Consider the following 2,824-nt stretch of genomic DNA (forward strand, 5'->3'; position numbering starts at 1 on the left):
ATCACTTACTCCAAGTGTTCGATGCTAGTGTGCCACCAAGGGTGCTGGTCACCCCTTGCAGTGGAAAGGGAGGGTGGGCAAAGACAGCTGGTTTTCTTCTGTCTTCACAGCAAGTGTCTGGGCTCATTTGGATTTGATCAAGGCACAGGTTAGCATGGCTGCTCCCTCCAGCCATGCCTAGTAATAGAGGGTGGTGCTCCTACACCCAGAAAGAACTGAAACTCTGAAACATGCTGCCGAAAGATCCTGAACTTGCTCCTTCTTGACAGAAAACAACACACAGGAGTCTTACAGAAAGCTATAGTGCTGCCTGATGCATCCAGGAACATCTTTGACACCTCCAAAATGGAGCTGGGGTCTCTCTTTCAACAGTAGTGCATTACCTTTGGAGGGACACTGAGAAATTTCTAGAAAACTTCAGGAGTAGAATTGCAAGTGGCCAGTGCCATGGGGAAGGGATAGAGGGCTGGTGGGAGAGGTGTCCCACAGCTGGGTTAGTAGAAGTGAGAGCATCTAAAAGCAAAGAATGAATGTTTGAATGGGACAAAAAACTTGTGGGGAAACATGGAAACACTTCTGGCAAAGAGAGCCTGAAGCCACACAGGGGCCAATTACAGGTATCTGAGGTTTGTTTGGGGGCTCAGGGGGAGTCTGCAGAGCACAGCGTTTACTCCTCCCACAGGCAGTGGGGTGGAAAAGCTCCTGCCTGCCATGAATTCTCCGATTACCCAGTTTCAGGGCACAGCTCTTCCTGTTGACTCTCTGGCTTTAGTAGATCTCAGGCTTTAAAACGTTTTCTTAAAACCGTATGCTAATCCCAGGGGTGCTATCAGTGCAGACTACTTAAAGAAAACCTAGAGCTGTAGATCAGTTTAAACTGATTAAACAGTTCTGAAGCTTTAGAGCATCTCAAATTGGAAAAAAAAAGTGTGAAAATACAATGTGCAGAACAGCAGTGGAGTTGCAGAGTAGGAGCTGCTTAAAGCAGTGTTTATTTATTCCTCAGGGAAAAACTACTGTTTAGGATGATTGTCCTTTATGTAAATCAGGAGTAGCACTTCTTTAATGAGTGTAATTACATCCATGCAGAGTTGATGTAACTGAGAAGTGAATTGGGGCTACAGCCTTCGCAATGACAGATATTGGAAAATAGTTGGCTGACCATTGCTAGGGAAATCAGTTCTGAAGGTGCCCATGCACCAATGATGAGGATGAGTTACAACATACCTTTGTAGTTCAGTCCTGCTTAGTTAACAATCAGAGTCTTTTTCTTTTTCATCAACACCTGTCCTCTTCCAATGACACTTAGTGAAACAGTCTGCATTTGCACAACGTGAAAGTTGTGCATTGTAGCACTGCAAGGAATACACCAGCTAGAGCTTAATCCGTTTTTTTTGGTATCTTCACCTTTCACTTTTCTGATATTAGCTCATCTCCAGCTAGGCAAGCATGGATGATTTTAATTATTCATGCATTTGGAAGGTGCTTGCATTATTTGGAAAAAATACATGAACTTGTCATAAAACATTGCACCCGTAATGCCAGCTGTCAAGGAGGAGTCAAAGTTAAGGTTAAGTCAATTTTATCTTTCCATTTCCGAATTTTAAGGCTTATCTGTGCAATGTTAATTATGCATGAACTGGATTTTTTTTTTAGATTTTTTTTAGAAGTACAGGAGGTTCACTACCAAATGTTATAAAACATGTCCATCAGCAGTTACATATATGAACATATTACAGTAAAGCCTGATGAACTTCCTTAATGTCATTGCATCTGATTTAGCTTTTATGCTAATGGGGGGAGTATCAGACTGCAAATCTCTGCATTCCAGCTTTTTTTCATCTTTATGCAAGCAGATTGTGCAATTTGGCCTGGGGTGATCTGATGGCAGGAAGAGCTCTGAAAATTGGGGGCTTGCCCTAGAAATTTACTGGTTTTCAGGAGCCCTGTCATTCTTCCCCTTCTCCTGAGTCAAAAAACTTGGAAATCCCCCACCCAATGAAGTCCCTATGTCATAATAGGGGTTCCCAGCCCCACCAGTATTACTGATAGATAGGAAACTCTTTGTCACAGGAAATTTGACTGTGGTTTCTTTTGCAGACAAGGTGACATTGTCCTGCCCCCTTATTACCAACCAGAGGAAGATGATGAGATGCCCTTTATCTGCTCACTGTCAGGAGATAATGGAATTATGGGCTGTCATGAAATACCCCCGCTGAAGGAGCGAGGCCACGAGTGTTGTTTGGACAAGGATGATTATTATTATTACAATTCAGTCCGGCAAGAGTTCAATGTCAGTGGCATGTGTGTGAACTGGAACCAGTACTACAACGTGTGCCGCACGGGCAACGCCAACCCACACAAGGGTGCCATCAACTTCGACAACATCGGCTATGCCTGGATTGTGATATTTCAGGTAAGTCTCAGTTAGCCTCTTTACAAGGCTCAAGCTTATATTTCTGTTTTTCAAACTCAGTCCTTCTGGGCTCCAGGGGTAGTTTCTGCAGGGTGTGACAGAGATGCAAAGTAAAGGACGTTGTAACTCCCCTGGTAAGGGAGACAGTACGCATATGAACGCACTTGCCAAAATAAGCTCCACTCTTCAGGCTGACTTGTACCAGTTTACCCTCCATCCAGACAGCTATAGTAAAGGAATATTTTTTTTTAAATTCCCAGCACGTGTTGCAGATGGGAGCTAAAATCCATGCCTTTTTCCTTTTCCTCTGGCTGTACGCGGTGTTCAGTCCAAGGGGCATGGCAACCTGCTGCCGGTTTTCCCCCGCTGCGATCCAGGGAAATGAACTATTTTAATGAAATATTCCTG

The 2,824-nt window shown here is 43.8% G+C and overlaps 1 protein-coding gene across 1 annotated transcript in view; it reads left to right on the forward strand.

Moving 5' to 3' along the window:
• The window catches only part of CACNA1I (calcium voltage-gated channel subunit alpha1 I), a 164,764-nt gene that overhangs the window by 114,363 nt on the left and 47,577 nt on the right, over positions 1–2,824 (forward strand). The window contains exon 7 of the mRNA XM_031057759.1: positions 2,101–2,416. Within this exon, the coding sequence (XP_030913619.1) occupies positions 2,101–2,416 (316 nt within the window). The remainder of the gene's footprint in view (positions 1–2,100; positions 2,417–2,824) is intronic.

This window comes from Geospiza fortis, unplaced genomic scaffold (assembly GCF_000277835.1).
Source record: "Geospiza fortis unplaced genomic scaffold, GeoFor_1.0 scaffold173, whole genome shotgun sequence".
Lineage (NCBI taxonomy): Eukaryota > Metazoa > Chordata > Aves > Passeriformes > Thraupidae > Geospiza > Geospiza fortis.